At 35.2% G+C, this 22,298-nt stretch overlaps 1 protein-coding gene across 1 annotated transcript in view; it reads right to left on the reverse strand.

Moving 5' to 3' along the window:
- Positions 1-22,298, reverse strand: part of LOC150079477 (late secretory pathway protein AVL9 homolog) — a 269,555-nt gene that overhangs the window by 215,128 nt on the left and 32,129 nt on the right. Inside the window, exon 5 of the mRNA XM_090383082.1 lies at positions 9,593-9,672. Coding sequence (XP_090239208.1) covers positions 9,593-9,672 — 80 coding nt within the window. The remainder of the gene's footprint in view (positions 1-9,592; positions 9,673-22,298) is intronic.

The following is a 22,298-nucleotide window of genomic DNA, read 5'->3' on the forward strand; positions in this document are numbered from 1 at the left end:
GCCCCTCCTACATACAAAAGAGGGTAATTCAGATACTTTATTTCTGCTCCAGGGAAAACAAATGGAGTGATTGGTTACAAAAGTAATCAATTGTGTGGCAACTTCAGCATTTATTTAAGGAGAGCACTTGTCTGATTAATCTGACTGGCTACTATGATACCATAACAAAGGAACTACATACAAAAAAAAATAATTTTGACATCACATACTTAGATTCAGTAAAGCTTTTGACACTGTTTCATATGAAAGACTGCTGTACAAACTAAATCAGTGTGATATTAGTGGCAAATTAACACTATGGATAGAGGAATGATCAAGAGGCAGAAGACAGGGATGGTAACTAATGTATTGCTGTCAACATTTGACATTCAAAAAATTGGAGATCAGGCATTTGTAAGCAAGAGAAAATTTGTTTTTGGATGAAAACAAAAAAAAAAAAAAAAAAAAAACAGGAGTTCCCAAAAAATAAGAAAACAGGAGATTTTTCAGAAAAAGCAAGAGGTTTCTTGAAGCATACACTGCACTATAAATTAAATTTCATCAAAAACATACACATTTTATATTAAAATACAGCCAGCCAAAGTTTGTTTGCCAGTACAGCATTTTTAAACATTAGTTTACCTAATAGTTTTCTGTGTGTGCGTATGTGGATTTCTGTTGGATTTTTTTATGTGCATCAGTTGATTATGATTTCTTAAAGAAAGATACTATTTCAGACTTTGCTGCACCTCTTCAGAAATGTTGAGACAAAGTTCTGACAGCCAAGTCTGAACAGAAATGCCATTTTTGTTCAGACTTGGCTGTCAGAGCATTTCCAAAACTGCACTAGAAAGAGATCTGATTTTTTTTTTTTTTTCAACTGGCTGAATATCATTTGACACTCAGCATTTCTATGAGGAATTAAAATGTCAAGAATTTGTCTTCTTTCAAAACTTTTGGATCATGACATGAAATATGGAGTCAATACCACTCACTAGTGATCACTTATTGTATGTTTCAGTTTGATGACGCCGAAAGGTGCTCATACTGCATTTCTTACTACTTCTAACATTTTCTTTAAACAGACTTGTCAAAGGTTTCCACTGTTTCTACCAGTCTAGTTACACATTTAACCATGGCCAGCATGTACACACATGCTTTAAATTCTTTTTTTACTTCAGTGGCATGCATCAGTTGAAATTCTTTAAATCTATCTTTACTTTTTTTTTGGCACTTTAGCACCTCTTTCTAGATAGTAGTAAATTTACAGCAAATATTTGACTACTTTTCAAGAGGGCAAGCAGCTCCCCTTTCACTAATTAATAAGATGGCAAGGGCAGGTACATTACCACCAAGTTCACAATCTCCTCTTTTAACTGCAGGCCTGTCATGTGGGAACAATGAGACCCAGGACAATATTTTAGCAATTCATTCAGCTCTTCATCTACTTCATACACACGGCTGAAACTTCTAATAGATGTTTTTGAAAATGCTTTTTTTTTATGATTTCTCCACTGAAAATTAAGAAATCTGTTAATTACTGCACAATTAGCAAAAATTCCGGAATTAAGTTAAACCTAATGACATGAACATATTGGGTGGCATCTGCCACACACAATTATTAATATTGAGCTGGCTTTACATATGTGCACTTTCTTCCAATCAGTAAAGCTCTCTGGCTTTGTGATACTGAAATATCACCTGGAATTCAACTGTTGATGCATAGACTTCACATTTCATGCAGCAGACACTTGTTATTGACAGACTGCATCCCACTGCACACATTCAATGAAGCCTACAAGTTTTGATTTTATATTAAAAAATATGTTTTTAATATAAAAAATGGATTTTTCATGATTGTGTTCAGAAAAGATTAAAAATAAAGAAGATGACATCAAAAAGTGAACATTTCTGAATTGTTTTTGCTGATTTTTCAAATGCATGCATGTGGGGGTGTATGTGTAAAAGAAGTGACCTGCATGCACAGAGGAAGGACAATTCTTTTCACAAGTCGTAACAAACTGGAGTAACTTGCCACTCCAGCTTTTAAGCACCCATAACGGTGCATTATGAACAAATGCCAGTTTTTTTTGAAGAAATACCACATTTTCAGGTTGTTCAGGAGAAGATGATGTCCAATATTCTAACCCTATAGTGTCACCTTCCATTGCTGGCAATGAGAGCAAGCTGCTTTCGATTTGGCAATTTTTGTTTATTACGAAAGGGCACCATAATGGCAATGGAATATAGCTTAAAATCACTTTGATTGCTGCCATCTGTAGTAATCAAAAATGACAAATTTTTCAGAGTCATCATTACCTCTTCTTTCCCTATCCATGCAATTTCAATAACTATGCCTATTGTTTTTGTTCTTCCACAATAAATTTTTTTTTGTTATTTTGCTATCAGGAAATATATTTCTAAACAACACCCCTGCATAATCAGCACAACACAAAGGAAGATTCTGTTCTATAACAAAATCTGCAAATAAACAAACGGCGCGTATGACATCATCACCACAAAATACAGGCAGTTCCTGCTTTATGAGTTTTCGCTCTACGAGTTCCCGGGTTTACGAGTTTTTTTTTTTTTTTTTCACGTATCAACAAAATTGAAAATACGAACATTAATTGCAAAAAATTAATGTTAAACATTCATAAATACCACATTTCAAACCACGCGTGTAGCTACACAATACAGTGTACCCCGCTTTACGATATTAATCCGTTCCAGAGACACCATCGTATCATGAAAATATCATAATGTGAACCCAATAACATTGTTTTTTGGCAATTCATCCCACGACCTCAGAAGTTGAAATTTTTGCTATATAACTCTCTAAAAGGTCGGTTTTTATAGTGTAAATTGTATCAGTTACGAATTCAAATCATTAAAATGCATTACACTTTCATCGTTACACATGTTCTGTTATAAGAACCAATTTCGAACGGCTTTGTGATATTTTTCTAAAGCACATTTCTGAAGGTCACAACCATAAAACAAAAACAATTTGCACTTTCCAGTTTATTGGGCTTTTCTGTCACTGTAAGCAATTATAAACGGGTAGTAAACGATGTTAATTGCATTTGTGAAAATACCGATAGCTGGAACTGTGTGGTTTTTACGTTATTATGGTGAAGTGTGTTTCATTCCTTTTTTTTTTTAAGCTTCATAAAGTTATTACTCCATGCGAATCGTGTTAGTTGCAATTTGTGTGTTCCGTTAAAAAATGCTTATGCATGCAATCATGAAATTTATAATTAAAAGAGAAGATTATCTTGGAAACAAATGTCTCAAAGCATTTCTGAAGATAACGACTCCTTGTGCAACAAACCAATGAATGCCGAACCAATAATGAGCGATCAATAAGTGTGCATTTAGTCGATGATGATGAAGAATAAACATTCTTTAACATTTGTAAGTCATAAATAATTTATTATTATATAATTTGCTTGATTTTAAGCTATGTTTTCATTTCTTTGGATAAATCAATCATTGTTTAAACAAACTAATTTCACTGTTGAGAACATAACCCCTATTTTTCACATTATGTGTATGGGAAATTAATTCCCGCTTTACGAGCGTGCACTAGGAACGAATTAACTTGTAAATTCGGGAAATAACTGTATATGTTTATGGCTAAAATCTATTATTTGGGTACCACTTGTTTCTGCGCAGTGGGCATGGTCGTACAATGGAGTTATTGTATGGTCAAATTCTATGTTTTGGGTGATTATTGTGAAGGTGTTTTGTTTCTGATTGTTTTGCATTGTCAAGGAGGGGGTGCTTAGCTTAGGTAGAGTGTTTACCCACCATCCTGCTGTTTAAAATCAGAAAACAAGTTCAATTTTAAAACAGCGGAAAGTGGGGGGATAAACACCCTAGGCATATCAACCTAGGAGGACAGTGGGCGGGAAAAGCAATAGCACCTGCCAATTACTGCTTTGTTCCTGTCTGTTTGCCGAAATATGGACTAGTAATGTATATTATGAAATATAGACTAGTAACCAAGATCTGGAGTTATCCCACGTTTATTTTAAATTTCTTTCTGTGCACTGCTCATGTCTCTATGCTTATTTGTTTGCAAATGGCTGGTTCCATCAGGTTTCCCACCACTTTAAATTGAAAAAATCATATCTACATAAAGTAAACAAAACAAATATGTTACTTTTTTTCAGTTTCTATACTATATTATGTGAATTTCTTTAGCATTGTAATGAAAAACATTGTGAATTAGCTTAACAATACACACAGATACTATGAAATTATTGCACATTACAGATAATACTCATTATTGCATGTTTCTATTTTGCAACATATAATACTACAGATTACCTGACAGCCAATTCATCATGAAAATAAGTAGAAATTCACTATTTTTTTTTTTTTTAATTGAATTTTAATGTAGTTTTTTATTTTTTGTGAGAAGAAAAGATGGAGGAAAACTGAGTTTTGGCAGAAAGTCAGTGAAACTCTTTGTCACCAACTATATTACAAAGGTGAGATGAAGAAGGGTCAAGTCTAGTAAAAGTGGATTCTCTGCCTGGAGAGTTGGCAATTATGCTACTGTTATTAGTAAATTCCCACAGAGTTCAGTGCTGGGCACGTTACAGTTTTCACTATTTATTAGCGACACTGATGAAGGCATATCAAAATCTCGTCCTTCATCTAAACCTTGGTTTTCCAATAAATGTACTAAGGCTCTTCAAGAGAAGAATGTTGCATATCGTAATTGGCTTGTTTCCAATTCTTCAGTTTCATTTTCTGCCTACACCAAAGCTCACAACAATTGTAAAGCAGTTATTAATCAGTCCAAACTAGATTTTAAACAAGCTAAGAGTAGAAAACTTGCTTCTTGCCCTAATGGTAGATCCTGTTTGGCATAAAGGTCTTCTAAACAAGCTTCCATCTTATGGTTTGCCAACTGTTTTTTGTAATTGGTATCCAGTTTTCTCTCTGACTGCTCACTGAGGGTGATGTTAGAGGGCTCTCTGTCTTCTAACTTCTCCACTAATGCTGGTGTCCCCCAAGGTTCAGTTCTTTCCTCCACTCTTTTCCTCTTGTATATTAATGACCCTCTTCCATTAACCGGAAACCCTATCCATAGTTTTGCTGATGATAGACCATTGCATTCCACTTTCCAGTTAAAGAAACCTCGCCCTGCTCAATCAGCTTCAAATTCTCGATTATCCGCTACCAATTCTTTAAATGCCGATCTCCAGGTAATTCTCCAGTGGGGCACAGACAACTTAGTTGATTTCAACCCTTCTAAAACCCAGTCCTATCATATCTTGCAAAAAGGATTCTTCTGCTGCTATGCTTATCTTTGGTGACACTCCGATTTCTAGGCAAGATGATATATATATCTTTTGGGGATTACCCTGACTTCTAATCTCTCTTGGCACAAGCACATTACAAATATTGCTTCCTCTGCATCTAAAAAACTTGGTTTTCTCTTTCACTCTCGGCGTTAGTTCTCTTCCAAACAGCTGTTCACTCTTTACAAATTGCAAATCCACCCTATCATGAAATATGTTCCCACATCTGGGGGTGGTGCCTCCAAAACCTCTCTCAGGCTTCTAGATTCCATTCAGAAGAGGGCAGTTAGGTTAATTAATGACTCATCTCAGTCTCTCCACTCTCTGTCTCATAGATGTACTTTCTGCTGCATGCCTTTTCTACAGATACTTCAACGGGCACTGTTCTTCTGAATTGGCTTCTATAATTCCCGCTCTCTCTTTCAAAACAGTCTGAACACATGCCGCCAACAGCCATTTACTGTCCAACTTCAAACTCACAGAACCAACTTTTCATCTTCCTCATTTATTCATTCAACTGCAATTTTCTGGAACAGCCTTCCGTCATACGTATTTCCTGAAAATTACAGTCTACAGAAGTTGAAGTCTAATGTCAACAAATATCTTCTTTCATCTCAACCTCTCCAACCCATGCAAGGTACTAAGTACTATAGGTTATAACACCTCTCGTGTTTGGGGTTTTAATATAAAAAAAAAAAAAAAAAAACCACTATAATCTTACTGACTAAGTTTTCAGATGATACAAAGAACATATATTAATGACAAGAATAAAGGCATACTATTGCAACAAGACCTAGAAAAATTGAATACTTGGACTCAGAAGTGGGAATTGATGTTTAACATTAATAAACAAAAGGTACTCTACTCCATATGAGCTGCAGTAATCCCAGAATAGTATACCAGTGGGTGGAACCACACTCAAGATGGTGGAAAATGAAAGAGAATTAGGGGCAATTACCATTTTCCCAACAGGGACAAGAAGACGATTATCGTGTTGCATAAGGCAATGTTAAGCCTCTTCTTGACTACTGCATACAGGTCTGGAAGCCTCATTTTAGGAAGGATGTGGTTCTGCTGTAATGAGTGCAGAGAATTGTACTAAGATTAGTCAGGGACACAAAATGGTACTTTTACTAAGAAAGACTTAATTTCTGCAAATTGCAATGCCAGTAATCTAGGTACCCATGAAGAGACCTTACTGAAGTGTTTAAAGGCTTTAAATTGAAGGTTTTAAATGGATCAAGTAAACTAAATACTGATGGCATTCTTATTCTTTCTCAGACAACACATAAAAGGTTTGTTTGTTTGTTTGTTATTTGGTTTTTAGGAGCATTAGCAACTAAGGCCATATTGCTCCGGGAATATGCAGTGGTCATTCCCTGACCTTTCCGCATCTTCCGTATTTGGTGGTGACGGGCTCGAACACCAGTCTAATCAAGAAGCGTGTGCTACGCACTGCTGCTCCTTCCCACCTGGCTATGGAGGCACCTATACACACATAAAAGGGGCCATCAAACTAAAATTGAAAAAAGGATGGTTGCAGGATAGATGTGTGAAAATTTTGCTTTCGGCCAGAGAGTGATTAATTATCAGAACAAACTTCCATCTGGTATTGTGGAAGTGGGTAGCTTGACTAAATTTAAGGAAGGTTTAGAACAAATTCTTAGAGAATATGTATAGCTGATGCTGTATAATTGGTAAATGATGCAAGCAAGCTTGCTTGCATCATTTACCAATTATACAGGTATAGGGGCGAAAGACTAATCGAACCATCTAGTAGCTGGTTCCCTCCGAAGTTTCCCTCAGGATAGCGGGCGCTCGAGGGAATCAGTCTCATCCGGTAAAGCGAATGATTAGAGGCCTTGGGGCCGAAACGACCTCAACCTATTCTCAAACTTTAAATGGGTGAGAAGTCCGGCTTGCTTGACTCGAAGCCCGGACGAAAGGATGTGAGTGCCCAGTGGGCCACTTTTGGTAAGCAGAACTGGCGCTGTGGGATGAACCATCTGAGAAGAATAATCTGTAGTCCTTTAACACTATGCAGGTTAAAGTGTTTAATTTTCTCACTATTCTCTTTTTCTTATTTAGATCCACACCATGTTGCTAAAAGAGCATCTCAGATCAATACATAGTTTACGTTAGCCAATTTTAGGATTTTTTTTTCTTAAGCAACTGCCATTATGTTCATTAGTAAGTAGTCCATGCATTGTAATGGAGGGCCATAATATCAAGAATTTCAAACTCTCATAGCTTTTAAAGTATTTATCAAAAGGCAACCAAATTTTTATATCCACTTAGTTTGCTTCCCTCTGATTCCTAAAATTTTTGCCATGATTTTCTGTTTCTTTTCCAATTTTTGAACACAAATTTGAAGAGCCTGGTTACTACAGCCTTACAAGCAAATGCCACACGAAGTCTGGTTGAACTATATAAACAAAAACAGGGGGAAATCAAATGCCCTTCTTCACAACAAAGGACATGAAGCTATCATTGCCATCTGAAGGGAACACACAAGGAGGCCAAGTAAAAGAAGACACTACTAGCATCACATCAAGTGATGTTACACAGACCCAAGCAAAATGCAGAATGTCAATGCAACTACCAATACAGGAACAAAGGGCAATGGAACTCAAGGCAACCAATGAAGAAGAAAGAAACTAACCTAGAGAACCAGTGATGAAGGCAACCAACCTGTTGATGTCGCTATTCCAAAGATAAGTAAGAACAGCCACACTCAGATCCAGTCAACAGTAGCCCAGGTATTGCAAAGGGAGGTCACTTTCCCTTACTTTGTTCTTTCTGTTGAATATGGAAGTGGACATAATTCTCTCTTTGTTTTTGTATCTCATCTAAAGTGTTTTTTTAAGTAATCAATTTAACTTAACTATACCCTGACCATACAACTTAATTTAATTTTAATATTAATAGAATATCAATCATATAATTCAATGCAGTAATGCATTACTAGATCAGAAAGTTTTTTCCAACTGGTCATACAAAAACTTATTTTTTTTTTACAGTATTATCCATTGACTGGCAGATAAGTTTTAACGATATGAATGAAAGGTTTTGCATCTGGACCATAGTAATCAAGTTAAGTTGTCAACTGGGGTATAGCACACTCAACATTACTGAATACGAAAAGGACTGTGCAGTTTTAATACAGTTCCACATGAAGTTCTCTCAACGGTACCCTAAAGCTGCAAGGAGAGTACATGGGGTACTGCCAATGGATATACAGGAATTCTGTGAACCAAGATAAAGAAGCAATTATCTCACTGTACAAACCAATGATTAGACCACATTTTGAATGTTATACACAGATCTGAAAACCTCATTTTAGAAGAGATACCAGCTTACTTGAAAGAGTAAAAAGGATGGCAACAAGACTAATTGCAGATGCAAAAAGATATTCTTACAGGAATAGACTCCAGTTCTATAAGCTGCAAAGTTTGAAACTAGGCACCTGCAAATGGACCTCACTGAAGTAGGGCCATAAAATGGTTGCACTAACAATGATTAGAGTGTACTTTTTCATTCTAGGATGATGCAAAAAAGGACACAAATTCAAGTTAAGGAAAGATAATTATAGAACTGATTTAGAAAAATTGCCTTTATTCAAAGAGTAATCAACTACTGGAGCATATTAATAATTTACCCTTGAAGAAGCAGAGAGCATATGTAGATACAAAGAGGGATCAGACAAATATTTGGAAATGGTAAATACATTTCAGGAATGTGTCTAGTTTTTCCAAATATCTATCATCATTCACCAGAATGAACCAAAAACCAAAGCTTCTATACTAGGGTGATAGAAGGTTGGTGCATTATAGGATATTGCATGCTATAATGCACCAACCTTTCAGGGATGGTGCATTATAGCATGCAATAAATGTGTAAATATGAATACCAGCATTAATTTATGAAAACTATTTTAACAATGTATCAATATTGTATCAGACGTTTTCCCAAAATTATTTGAAACCATGAATGCTATTTAAATAAATAAATTTTCTGTTTACACTCCAGCACGACAACCAAGTCAATAGAGTTACAATCAATCGTCAATACAAATATTTATTGTATTTAGTAGTCACAGGCTTGAACTCCGGTCCACTGAAGGAACGCGTGTTATGCACTCTCCCTCCCGACCACTCGGCTACGTCAGGCCTCTATTTTCTATGCTCATTATATGTAAGGTCCACCGCGTTCTTGTTTTTTTTTATTATTATTCATATGTACTTCATAGCTTTATAAGAAAATGTAAAAACAAAACCCATGAAAAATGTTCATACCTTTCTTTCTAATAGCAATAATTTGAAAAGAATTAGAGTTTTGTGCCTGAACTGTAGTACTAGTTCCCTTACTGAGAGACCTATGGGAGGAGGAAGAAAATAAAAAATTAAGTTTTCCTGTTTTACAAATTAAAATTTTACAAGGTTAAAAAATGAAGGCCAGATGGACTTATAAATCCATGGCACAAGATAACTTATATTAACTAAAAAGTGATTATCACAACTTTCCCTTGTCTACAGATGGCTTCTTTTGTTACCTAAATATATATAAATACAGTCATACCTCGATTAACGAATAGGATGCGTTCCACGAAATTACTTTGTTAAGTGAAACTTCGTTTTCAGAGGTAAAAATACTATGGCCAGAATATTTTTTCGAACAAAGAAAAGTTTTATTAAATAAACGGTCAACTTACATACAAAGTGAAATCACATTTTAAAATATGAGTCTAAAGTTGATTGTTTATGCTTTTTTTTTCTCTTTCATTTAACAATTGCCTATATGGAGTTATTGCATTTAACACTGATCACTTAACAATAACACTTCTTCCTAAATCAGGATCATTTTCACTAAAAAAATAAAACATTTTCAATGTCATTTAAGCACCTTTTTAAATCTTTGGTTGTTAACACTTTTTCAGCTTCATTAACTTCGTCTTCATTTTCTTTGTCTTTGTTGCTAACAAGGTTTTCAAAATCTTCCACTGAAAAACCATCATCTTCTGCATTCAATAAATTTCTAACATCCTCTTCATCGACATTTTCAAAACCTATTGATTGAGCCATCTGGATAACTTCATTTCTAATTTCTTGGATGTTATTTTCTTCTTCTAGTACAACTTCGGCCATATTTTGCGCCAAACTCCATTTAAGCATTTCTTAGTGACTTCTTTCCAAGAACTATCAATGTTTTCGATTGTGTTTTTAATGGTGTAGTTTTTCCAAAAAGTTTTAACTGTCATTTCCTCTTTATCCTCTAGTTCAATTGAATTGCTTAATGTTCGACGCAGATAATAAGCTTTAAATGATGCCATTACTCCCTGATCCAATGGTTGAATCAGGGAAGTTGTGTTTGCTGGAAGAAGCACAACTTTGACAGGAATGCATGTGTCCAACGTATTAAGATCAGTAGGCTATCCCGGAGCATTGTCTAACAACAAAAGAGCTTTTTCTTCAAAGTTGTTTTTTTGACAATACCGTTTTATTTCAGGACAAAAGTGGTTAACAAACCAATCAGTAAATAACTCCTTGGTAACCCACGCTTTTCTATTTGCTTTCCATATTACAGGTAAATTCATTTTTATCTTACCTTTTAACGCCCTTGGATTTTCTGAATGGTAAACTAATAACAATTCTAATTTATAATCGCCAGAGGCATTTGATCCAAAGAGTAACGTTAAACGGTCTTTGGCTGCTTTGAACCCAGCAGCTGATTTTTCTTCAAAGAAATAAAGCTTTTTGATGGTAGCCATTTCCAGAACAAACCACTTTCATCAACATTGAACACCAAATTTGGTGGAAAATTTTCACGTTCAATTATTTCCTTTAGTTTTTCTGGAAACTTATTTGCAGCTTCAGCATCTACACTTGCAGCTTCTCCTGTTAATTTTCCTTCCAACCACAAGAAGACCCAAAAGTTTCCGTAATTTCTTCAGTTTGTTTAGATTTCAGGTGATTAAACAAAAATAATGCTTTTTCTTGAATCACCATTTGACTTAAAGGCATATGACGTTGTGACATATCATCTATCCACAAACTTAACATTTTCTCCATTTTTTCTAAAATTGGACTCCTTAAGCGAGTTCATTTTGCCACTGTAACATCTGTACAATTCTGAGCAGACTGTTTTATTTTTCTGATTGACTTAGTATGGTTGTTAAAAGTTGATTGCGCTAATCCTAAAGAATGTGCCACATCAGATTTTCTTTCGCCGCTTTCAACACATCGTACGATATTTAGTTTAGTTTCAAAGAAACCTTTTTTTTTTGATTCTGACATTTTAACTAAAAAAAAAAAATATTTCTATTAAAATTTACAAAATCTACATTATGTAATGCTATCAAAGAACCTACGTCAATTATTGCAATGCACCACACTGAAACGTCAATCATGTATTGCAATGCACCACACTGAAACACACCCTATGAAGTGTAAACAACAACTAAATTACGAAAATGATGCGCAAAGCTGTTATAACAGACACACCCGCAGCTCGGGAGCACTCGGGAGTACGTAACGAGTCACTGTCAGTCACCAATCGGATGATTGTCGGGCGTTGGCCTTAAATTGGAATATTTTTTATGTTAAATGGGGCTTGAAATTGCGGACTTCGTTATATCAAAGCTTCGTTATCAGAGGTAATGTTAGCCGAGGTATGACTGTATATGAATAACAAATCCATTAACAATGTTAGGACCTGATCCTTGCTGGATCCTGGAATATCCCAACTTTTGTATAGTCATATTATAACCATAAGCATTTATGGTTATAATATTATATATATATATATATATAATATTTAATATAATATTGAAGATAATAATATAGAAGATAATTGAAGGAGACAATACCAAGCTGGATTTAAAGAAACGCAAGGGATATAAATATAAATTTTAAAAAAATAATAAAAAAATATATATATACACACACACATAAAACTTATCGTTGTCTACCCACAATCTAGATGACTTCAACTGGGGCCAACCATCCAGACTGAAGGCAAAAAACAAGGAGTTCTCTGTTTCTGTAATGATCAATATCTGCTAACATAAATAAAAATTCACAGATTAAGTAAACAACTAGTCGTCATTAAATAATAATCCCTCTAGTGAGTATATACGTGGTGACCCCTATGCGATGGATATGGTAAAAATAAATAATTAATTAATTAATTAAAATTAAGTTAACGCAAAGAGAAACATGCAGATAGTAAGAAGAATAAAAATTTAACAAAGAATAAATACTGTATCAGACGTTTTCCCAAAATTATTTGAAACCATGAATGCTATTTCTATGCTCATTATAAGTAAGGTCCACTGCATTCTTGTTTTTTTTATTATTATTCATATGTACTTCATAGCTTTATGAGAAAATGTAAAAACAAAAGCTTAATAATTTTTCCGAAATTATTAAGATAATCTGAGGATGTAGGAGAAACTATTTCTTATTTGTACAAATATATTAATACTCAATGATAAAATAGAAGCTTTCAAAAAGCTTAATCTTTGGAAAACTGAATTTGAGTGTAATAACACTGAAATGTTCATGTTTTTCTGATTTTGTTAATAGCAGTAATATTGACATTTTATAATTTAGAGATATCATTGCCACCCACCTGACAATGCTAATTAAGAATTTTTCCAAACAATTTCATGTTTCTCCAGAAAAAATGTATTGGAGTCGTGATCCCTTTGCTTTTGATATTTCTTCATGCCCTGAAATTACCATCGAGCAAAAGGAATATCTTATAGACCTGTCGTGCGACGAAGTATTACGTGCTTGTTTCAACATTACAACTTGTGAAAAATTTTGGCTTTCTCTTCGAGACAAGTATCCAGAATTATAAAAATGGCGATACAAACATTGCTACCTTTCGGGTCTACATATTTATGTAAGGTTGGTTTCTCAAAATTAACAGCTATAAAAATAAAACAGTGTTCCAGACTTGAACCAGAAGATGACATGAGATTAGCAATTTCAAATATTGAGCCATATATGGACCAAATATTATCGGTTATTCAGGCTCATTCTTTTCATTAATTGTTTTGTTATTGTTCATTTTTTATTGTTTTGCTATTATTCATTTTTTTATTGTTTTGTTTTGTAATTTTAATTGAAGAATAATTTGACTTTTGTTTTTACTGTATTCAATTAAACTATTAAACAATTATTTTAATGTGTAAATTAAAAAGAAAGAAATGTTTTATTCCTTTCTCGGTACTCGAATAAAATTTTATACTATATAATTTATAAAATGCTATTTTTTCTCTAAAAATCTGGTCATCCCACCTCTGTATTTATACGAGAGGGTTGCGTCATTTTTTATATTTAATAAAGGGGGTTGCAAGTGAAATAAGTTTGTGGGCCATTGGGATAGAGCACCAATGCAGTCAACTCCTACATAGGGATCCTTCCCCTATGTTCTTTCATTCCTACTACCTGGGTTGGTTGATCTCTCACCCCATCCCCCAAATTGGATGGCACCCTCCCCCCCTTTTGCCTGGTGTGTTTTCTTACTACCAACTATCATATCCCACTCCCAAAGCAGGATGGGCATCCCCTTGTGTCCTCCTTTCGCTAAGATGGGCACCTTCACTATTGCTATCCCCCTCCCAATCTCCACGCTACCATTTTAATTTTTGCTTTTTTTTTTTTTTTTTTTTTTAACTCGGCTCTTCCTGTTTTTGCTTTGGCTGCCACAGAGTTTGCCCCACCAGTGCTTTACACTCCCTACTGCCCAGCCTGCCTCCTTGTGGTGCTGGATAGTCAACTAGAGGTTTTTATGTGAAAACACAGGCCTTTAGACTAATAGGCCAGATGAACAACACAACCCCACACCAACACTACACAAACACTCAGTAAGCTACATAAATCTGGCCTTTACAGAGTTTTGTATTCATCACAATCCTTGATGCGGAGTTGGGGGAGAAATCCCAGATTTTGCAGATCATTACAATTAACACTATAGGCTATATACTGCATTACAGAAGAAATGGAAAGACTAGTATTCCACATATCTGTGTTTAAAATTATAAAATCATATAATGATTTTATATAATATAATATAATATAATAATCATATAATAATTCAAAACCATATAATTTTGGAGGTGCAGCTTATATTCAAGCATGTCTTATATTTGGCAAATACAGTACTTATACAAGATATCTAAATAAAACGAATGGTTTCATGAATTTTATTTACTTTTATATTTAATAAAAATTTATTAATCTTCTACATACAAAACATAACACTCATCATACACAAAAGTTAGAGAAATTACACATCAAAAAATAAACTATTCCACTACTTTTTATATATGCCAATAAATATCATTACATTACAAACCTTTTACCAGGTTCTTGTTCACATGTAAAATAAGTAAGAACAAGGGGTAAAAACTTGCCTTTTTCAAACTGCTGACATAATGTTGTAAGAGGCATCTCTAATCCAGTGGCCAGCATTCTCACAGCCTATGCTATCCAGCATTCCCCTCATAATCCATTAATCCCTAATTCATTTTATTGTTAAAAAGCCCATTCCACAGTCCCCTATGTTTCTTTCCTTATTTCTGTTAAAAGCAAAACTGGCTAAGTTTCTTGATGTAAAAGGCTTTTTATTATTTCAAAAGCACTCCGCCCCGCTACTACAAAGTTCCTATTACTGCAGTGGTTTTCAACCTTTTTTTAATAATGGCACCCCTAAGTAATTTATTTTATTTTGCGGCACCCCTATTTAATTTTCTGCCTGTTAGATCAGATTCTCTCTCTCTGCTTATATATATAAATGATACTTATTATAATAATATAATTATAAAAATTACATTTCATAATACAAATTATATGTACACAGTATATAATAATTTTATTCTTTATATAGAGGTACTAAGTAAACATCAATTATAGATCACCACAAATTTAAAAAGATACTGCACACCTTTTTATAATTAAAAAGGTGTATAATTTTAAAAAATAATAAGTTTAGTAACTTAAACCCAAATTACGTGGCACCCCTGAAATGTTGTTGTGGCACCCTAAGGTGCCGCGGCAACCCGGTTGAAAACCACTGTATTACTATATACCTGGGTGTATCCCTGCACCCAGGTATATAGTAGGGGCTTAAAGGGGAAACAGGTATTGTGTGTGTTTTCAGACACTCAGTCTAAAACACTGATGGATCCAATATCTTTCTATTACAGAAGATTTAGGAGAAGTCCGGTTGGCCTGTCTCCCTAAAATCCACTCATGCCCACCTTCTCGACGGTAAGCCCTGTTACCTCACTTAAGTGGCAACGAACGTGTAGAGTGGTTCTCTTCAAGACGCCTGGTCAGTGTGAAGAGGAAAAGACCAAACCCTCCAGCATATGACAGCACGACAAAACAAATGGCCCTCAGTCCCCAGCGGCGTTCACTCCCCCTCTTATGGCAGCGAGAGGATCAGAGTGGAAGCAGAGGGTGCTAAGAATCTCTGGGTACGACCAGGCTGCCATGCACGGAAACTGAACTTGGCCTGTTACAACGTAAGATCACTCATCGGTGAAGACAGGATATTAGAGCTGGAAAAGGAATTAGAAAATGTGAATTGGAATATCATTGGTTTGGCTGAAACAAGAAGAAGAAATTAATAACTTATAAGTCTATCAAGTGGAAAACTGTTGTACACCAATGGAAACAGTGAAAGGAGTGAAGGTGGAGTTGGGTTTCTGGTCCCTAAAGATTTAAAAAACAACATTTCGGAATTCAAAAGTATATCACCAAGGGTGTCAAGACTAATACTCAAGATTTCTAAGAGGTACAAGCTAAAGGTTATAACGAGTTATGCACCAACGTCGAGCCACGATGAAGAAGAGGTTGAAGAAATGTACACCGAAATTGAGAGTCTTCCAGATGAGCAGAAAACCCACTACACTATTATTATGGGGGACTTCAATGCTAAGGTTGGAAAAAGACAAAACAGCACAGAAAGGGGAACTATAGGAAATTTTGAAATTGGTGAAAGAAATGAAAGAGGCGAAAGACTTGTGGAATTTACAGAATCTCAAGGATTGTCAGTAATGAACACTTTTTTCAAGAAAAGGGTGAACAGAAAGTGGACATGGAAGAGTCCAAATGGATTAACAACTAATGAAATCGACTTCATCCTCACTAATAGAAGATATACTGTGAATGATGTTAACTTCTTGAATAAGGTAAACGTTGGAAGTGATCACAGAATGGTAAGATGTACACTTGATATAGATATAGGAAAGGAAAGGAAAAATAGCAGAGAAGGCATAATTCAAATAGCAGAAGACTACTATAGAGAATTATACAAGGAGCGAGGGAATGATGCCAGCAGTCTGGAAGATGGATTGCAAATTAGCAACACATACGACATACCCGATATTCTTCCTGATGAGGTAGAACATGCATCGAAGAAAATGAAGAATCAGAAAGTCCCAGGGGAAGATGAAGTTACTGTAGAGTTGTTAAAATTGGGAGGAAGAGACATAACACAAAAACTGGCAAGGCTCTTCACAATGTGCATTAGAAAAGGTGTGACACCTAAGTAGTGGAATAATGCAATCATAGTTTTGCTGCATAAGAAAGGACATAAATCAGAAATTGGAAATTATAGACAAATTAGCTTGTTATATCCCACATCTTCAAGTTGTTCACAAGGGTTATAACTAACAGATTAGAAAGAATACTTGATGAGAATCAACCGAAAGAGCAAGCTGGCTTTAGGACAGGATTCTCAACCATGGATCAGCTTCTGTAAAATATCACAGCTAATGGAGAAAGCAAATGAATAAAAAACACCATTATGCCTGACATTTGTGGATTATGAAAAGGCATTTGACTCCATACAGCATAAGGAAATGTTTCGGGCACTGGAAAGACAAGGCATAGATACCCCACATATTATGATTTTGAAGAAAATATATGAGAATGCTACCTCCTTTATTACACTAGACAAAGACAGTAGGAAATTTAAAATCGAGAAAGGAGTTCGACAAATAGACACAATATCTCCGAAGCTGTTTACTGCTGCCCTTGAGGAAGCTTTCAGAAGATTAGACGTCGCAGAAAGGAGTCAATGTGAACAGAGAGTACCTAAACCATTTACGATTTGCAGATGACATTGTGGTCATAAGCCACGATCCCAAAGAATTAGAGGAAAATCTTAATCAGTTATGCACAGTTAGTAAGGATTTTGGACTAAAGATGAATATGGCTAAAACAAAAGTAATGATGAACAAGTATGCCACAGAAAGAGAAATAATGATTGAAGGAGCAGTAATTGAAAAGGTGGAGTCATATACTTAACTGAGACAAGTTATTAGCTGTAATAATGATAAATGACTGGAAGTCAAGAGAAGAATAAATTTTGGATGGATAGCATTCAGGAAATATAGTCACATACTGAAGAGCAATATCCCAGTTTGTCTGAAACGTAAAAAAATGAACCAATGTATACTCCCCACCATGACTTATGGAAGTGAAACTTGGGCACTCACCAAAAGAATCGAAAAGAAGCTGAGAACTACACAGCGAAGAATGGAACGAATTATATTGGGAATCAGACTGTTAGATAAGAAGAGAAACACATGGATTAGGCAGCAAACTCAAGTAAAGGACATTCTTATAAAAACTAAAGAACTAAAATGGTCTTGGGCAGGCCACATAGCTCGAAGACATGATGACAGATGGACTAAGAAAATAACAGAATGGTACTCAAGAGGAGCTTAAAGAAAACCTGGAAGACAAAGGCGGAGATGGATAGATGATATTCACGAGTTTGTGGGTAGTAAATGGATGGCCAGTGCTCAAAACAGAAGGAACTGGAAAGTTGCTGGAGAGACCTTCATCCTGCAGTGGACTGAAAATGGCTGATGATGATCCCTGCACATGCTCTACCAATTGAGATTCTTTGGTGTTCCCTTCAGCCATGCGTTTGTTATAATCCTCTATGTGAGTTTCAATCTCCCCATCTGGCCTATGAGGAGATTAACTTTTTTTACCTTGCCACACTTACATTGCACTTATTTTTGTATATTATGCCCTCAAGTATAATCTGGTGTCAGATCTTGGGGCAAACTTCCCTTTAAAATCACCTCAAGACCATACCTTTTACTACTTCTCTTTTGCAATCGACATCCAGTGTTGTTTATTGTTTAAATATTGCCTTGTTGATTAAATGTCTTGGGTATCCATTATTTAATAATAATCCTTTAATGTATTCATCTAAGATTTGTTTGTTGTTATTATAATAACAAAAGTTCTGACAATACCTAAATTAAATTAATTTTTTGCAGATCAGATGCATAGTTTTTTCCATTACCCAGAATCCATCAACTTCCTGTAAACCTGTGAACTTAGCCTATCTCTCTCTTTAATCCCTAGGACATCCAAAAAAGGGCAAGCTATTATTGGCCTCAATTTTGAGCTTAAACGTAATGGTCTGTATCTTTGAATTTAAGTAATTCTTCATGCCCATGTTTCCAAATTATGAACATGTCATCCACAAAGCAGACCAATAGGGAAGTCCTTAAAAGTGGCCCATTGGATGGCTACCCCTTCAAAGTACTCCATGAATGGACCTGCAATAATTGGTGATAACAGGTTCCCCATGTTGAGGCCCATCTTTTGTGTTATGTATTTTATCTTCAAACTGGTTCTAACACTAATATGATATGTACAAGGGTACTTGTAAGTTGGGAAATTTTATATTATTTATTTAATATCTTATTTCTTTGTGGAACTCTTACGTATCAACCAGCAATTTTTCTTTGCGAAATATTAATGGGTTGGTTTCTTGAATTAGTTATTATGTTTTCCTTGAACAATGATAAAAATCTTACCAGGCATTTTACTAGGTTCTGTGCCAGAACAAACTTAATACAGTAGTATCTACAGTGGGATTACACTCTTTGGAGGCCTGATAAATATTTTTTTTTATGTTCTTTTATTGATGGTGTTTTTCTTTTTATCTAATAATATTTTCATGATTCTCCTTTTCCTGGCTCTAGATGAGTCTTTCTTAATTTCCTCTGTGACCCCTGTTATGTAATATGTTTCATTATTTTAGTAATGCAATTGTCACTGTTTTAATATGAAGGTGGTATTGCTTTAATATACAACCATTCCCCAGCTTACGTAATACTTGACTTACGGAAATTCGACCTTACGTAAGTTTTTGCCGGCTGGTGCAAACTTAAAAAAATTGTAGGAACTTATTTTGCATCTCATAGGAATAAATGGAGGTATCGTTCGTGAAAATATCATAATGTGAACCCATTAACACTGTTTTTTTTTTTTTTTTTTTTTTGGTAATTTGTTTCAAGACCTTGGAAATTGAAATTTTCACGATATAAATAAGCCATTTATCTCTCTAAAAGGTCATTTTTATAATGGAAATTACACTACGCTTTCATCGTTATCACATGTTCCGTTATAAGAATCAATTTTAGATGCCCTAGTGATATTTTTCTAAAATACATTTCTGGAGGTCACTACCAAAAAACAATAAAAACAATTTGCACTTTCCAGTTTATTGGGCTTTTCTGTTAGTGCAATCTATTATAAACGGGTAGTAAACCCGATCTTATTGCATTTGTAATAATACCGATAACTGGAATTGTGGGTTTTTACATTATGGTATTATGGTGAAATGAGTTCCCCTTCACTGAAATCTTCAATCATATAAAAAACATAAATAAATTTTCAGAATCTTCTCTTCATTCCTATTTACTTATTACAATGGTGAAGGGAAAGGGACCAACGGAAAGTGCAAGTGCTGGCAGTGCTAGGAAATGAAAACAAAATTGATTTAGAAATGAAGGTGATTAATTAAGAATTATGAAGCGGGACAAAGTTTGTAATTTATTGCACAGAATTAGGTCTTGCTGCTTCAACAGCAAATACTATTTTAAGGGACAGTGTGCATATAAAAGAACATGTTAAAGGATCAACACATTTAAGATCAACAGTGATCACAAAACAGCATTCAGTTGCTATATCAAAGATGGAAAATCAGATTCAGAAGCGAGTGCCCCTGAGTCCAATGGCTATTCAAGCAAAAGCAAGAAGTATTTATGAAGATATTAAGGATAAGTACGGCGAACCCCAAGCCAAGTTCGTAGCAAGCAATGGGTGGTTTAATAGGTTCAAGCATCACGCTGGTTTCCAAAGCATTAAATTATGCAGTGAAGTCACCAGTGCCGATTCTGCAGCTGCAGAGAAATTTTGTGATATGTCTGAAAAAACTCCTTCTAAATCTCCACAGTCCTCAACTTACGCAGTGGCGTGCTTATCAGCTGGAGAGTTAATTCTGGCAACGATATTCAAAAGGCAAAACTTGCTGACATTATACCTGTCTCCTCTCTCTTTTTGTAATTTTATAATTTTGAAATTTTTGTAATTTTGTAATTTTTCCTGCGCATGAGATAAAATAATTGAATAAATAATTCTATTTGCATGTTCATTGAACATTTCTTTTTTTTGCTTCAATTAAATTTGCGAGTGCTGCATAAGCATTTAGGGAAATTCCGACATGTAGAGTTCCGAGGAACGTAACCCTTATGTAAGTCGGGCTGTACTTTTAATATCCTACTCTTGTACCTCTTGTTCTTACTCATTGTACTTGTGAACAAGAACCTGGTAAAGGGGTGTCAAAAAGTTTATCATGGTAATAATTTATTTCTTGATAAATACCACCTACAAATAAAACAATTCATTTAAAGACATCATTAAAGCCAAATTGTCCATTCTTAGAAATAATTGTATCTTATGACTACCTATCAGGGTTCCAATAAAGTTGTGTGTAGACCCCCTGTAAGTGAATAATGACTATTCTCACAACAAACCCTGCCTTAATGCTAACAAGGCAATTCAGGAAGTAGATACACAACGTATTCCATTTGCCTTTGGGAACAGATTTTAATTCATCATGGCAAGTGGAAAGACAGTTGGAAATGCAAGAGGAAAGGCAGTTGTAGAATAGATGTGTGGAAATTTGCCTTTAGCCAGCGGGTGGTTAATTGCTGGAACAAACTTCCATCTGTCGTTGTGGAAGTTGATAGGTTGAATAAATTTAAGGAAGAACTAGACAAACAGTTGGAGTGAATGGATGGGTGAAATGGGAAGGGATTTTTTTGGCTGATGCTATATAAGCCTGCTTTCTTGCATCATATGCCTCTACTAATGCTAACTTGCAATTTGCCTTCACAAAGTACCCCAAGCATGTTATACAGGATTGAGATCTGGGGATTCAACAAGCCATTTCATTCTCTAGATATCTTTTCTTTTCACAAATTCATCAACTGGGCCCTATGGAGAAGGGTATTATTGGCCCAAAAAAAAAAAAAAGAAAAAAAAAAAAGGAACTGAGGATCAACTACATCCTGGATTGTTTGTTTGTTTGTTTGTTATTTGGTTTTTAGGAGCATTAGCAACTAAGGCCATATTTCTCCGGGGATATGCGGTGGTCATTCCCTGACATTTCTGCATCCTCCGTATTTGGTGGACATGGGCTCAAACCCCTGTCTAATCAAGAAGCGTGTGCTACACACTGCTGCTCCTGCCCACCTGGCTACGGAGGCGCCGTACATCCTGGAGCAGCCCCACAAAGGCTCTAATGAACTCATCTCTTATATTGTTGAGCAATCAGGGTTCATATTCAAAGATGTAGCGGGATATGAAACCATTAATGGTGATGCCTCCCCATGCAATTATTCCCAACGATCAAAACTGTCCTTTCACATATGTTGAAAGATTGATACTGTGCACCATGTTCTCTTCAGATGTAATGACACAAAGAACCATACTCAAGTGGAATCTCAATTCGCTAAAGGATAGAACTGGATGCCACTGTTCAGCATCCCAACTCCAATGCCCTGTAATCTAAGATAAACTAGTTCTCTCTTGTGGGATACTATATGTATTGTATTGATACAGTACAACCTTTGGATGTACTGTATCAATCCAAAACAAGTTGACATAGAGG

Source organism: Mastigoproctus giganteus, chromosome 10 (assembly GCF_048544385.1).
Source record: "Mastigoproctus giganteus isolate SK-2022 chromosome 10, ASM4854438v1, whole genome shotgun sequence".
Classification (NCBI taxonomy): Eukaryota; Metazoa; Arthropoda; class Arachnida; order Uropygi; family Thelyphonidae; genus Mastigoproctus; species Mastigoproctus giganteus.